The sequence below is a fragment of the Perkinsus marinus genome (genome assembly GCF_000006405.1).
Source record: "Perkinsus marinus ATCC 50983 genomic scaffold scf_1104296962010, whole genome shotgun sequence".
Taxonomy (NCBI): Eukaryota; Perkinsozoa; order Perkinsida; family Perkinsidae; genus Perkinsus; species Perkinsus marinus.
Window position 1 is genome coordinate 2,439 of NW_003205611.1, and position 1,799 is coordinate 4,237.

The 1,799-nt window shown below is 48.5% G+C and overlaps 1 protein-coding gene across 1 annotated transcript; it reads left to right on the plus strand.

Annotated features, from left to right (window-relative positions):
• Positions 1 to 637: 637 nt before the first annotated feature.
• On the plus strand, positions 638 to 1,033 carry Pmar_PMAR025188 (hypothetical protein; the record flags this gene model as incomplete). Its single annotated transcript, XM_002772152.1, has 3 exons — positions 638 to 708; positions 750 to 918; positions 959 to 1,033. 3 exons carry the CDS (start codon positions 638 to 640, stop codon positions 1,031 to 1,033), a joined length of 315 nt encoding a protein of 104 aa, XP_002772198.1.
• Between the last annotated feature and the right edge of the window lie 766 nt (positions 1,034 to 1,799).

Genomic DNA, 1,799 nt, shown 5'->3' on the forward strand with positions numbered 1-1,799 from the left:
GTCGGTTATTGCCTCCTTCCCTCTAGTGCTGTCGTCATACGTAGGACACTTCAATATTTTCAAAATTGAATATGAGCTCAAACACCGTTACCATGCTGACATGAGTACTACGACCATGGAACAATACCACTACTCTTTTCACAACTACAACAGATAATATCATCCACGTATCAATAGCGGCTATAGCAACACCTCTCTACGTTGCCTCGGGTATTATCGGATACCTCCTCTACGGCGAGAATGTGAAGAGCAATCTCGTGGAAGTAGGGAGTAGCTTGTCGTAGTCAGTGACTATTGACCTCAGGAGTGGACGGGCTCCTCGCAGTGGATACTGAAAGGATGTCTTCTGGCAGTGATTTTGACCAACATGTAAGGAGTGAATAGGACAGGCCGTTTCCATTACTCATCGATCAGATGCAAGTTCCCACTGCTGATCATACCACTCCGCGAGAGCCTCACCGAAAGAGTATACATCAGCGCCGTCGCTTGAGTCACCTCAATGCTAGGTCCCCACATTGAAGCACGTTAACCCCACAATCCTCACAGCTTCCCTACTTGCCTTAGTAACCCTGGCTGCTCTATCTACCAAATCCCTAGGCACCGTAAGGATGCTTCTGTTCCTATCGTATGAATCTGCATGTTTGAGGTCCTGACGCTCATCGGCAGCTTAGCAGGTTCTGCAGTAGGGCTTTTTCTACCGGCGGCCATGTACGGCTGATCACCCTTCAGTTGGTTGGAAGTGTCTGCAGGTACGTCGCTTATCAACGTCGTGTCCACGCTCGTGAGATTCTATTGCGAGAGGTTGAACAAGCGGCAATGGATACTATGCAAGACCCCATGCTGGGGGGCATCTTGTCTCCTCCATCGCTGGCGCCTGCGGAGGCTCCCAACGTCAAGTATTGGACCGCCGTCCCAACCGTACGTGCCACGCGTCTCATTAGTTCTTATTATCTCACAGGCAATATTCATACTTGGTATCGCTGAGGCTATCCTTGGGCTAGCCGCCACGGTGAGCAATTGGGGGACTGAGTGACTAGTTTTTCTCTATTGAGTCTCTGAGTTCACCACAGTACCGTAATGGGTGGGAACTTCATCGTGGTTATATTATTCGGAATCGTGCATAAGCAAAGCAGCATTGCCAAAGCCTCAGTCTAATTAGTAATGACGCGCCAGAGTTTCATACCTGAACCCATCTCATCACCAATGAGATGGCAACTAGGCATTAGGCGGACTCAACATACATTAACACAAGAAACCATAGAGTAGTCTTCTCATAAGAGATCACTACTCTGGTAGAGAACATGCCGAATATCTGCAATTTCAAGCTCTGATTTCCAGGCTGGAAGCCCCAGCGGTTTACAGAGGAGAGCACTTCGCCAGGATTAGATTCCTTCCTGCAAGGTGCCATCCTCCCAGAATGGCGACATGTTCACCCAGAGCACAGATCTGGCATCATTGTCAAAGGTTTCTATTGAAACCAGACGTATAGACCTGCTCATCTACGCCATTCTGTGAGATAACAAGTTCCAGTCTGCACTCCACATATGCGATTCTGTCGGGCATTGCCAGTACTCTCTGTGGGCTCCAATCTCGCCATAACCCACTTCCTGCCACTCAGCCCTTGAGAGCCTCCATTCGAGGATTTTCTTTGAAGAAGTAAGCTAACGGGTTATCGAGTAAATACCTCGTTGCGCGGCTACATTTGTCGGCGTATTTCCATGCTGATCCTACTCTTTTCATGAGCGTTCAGTGGCATCAAATATACAAATGGGCCTCATAACATGAGAACGACTGTACTG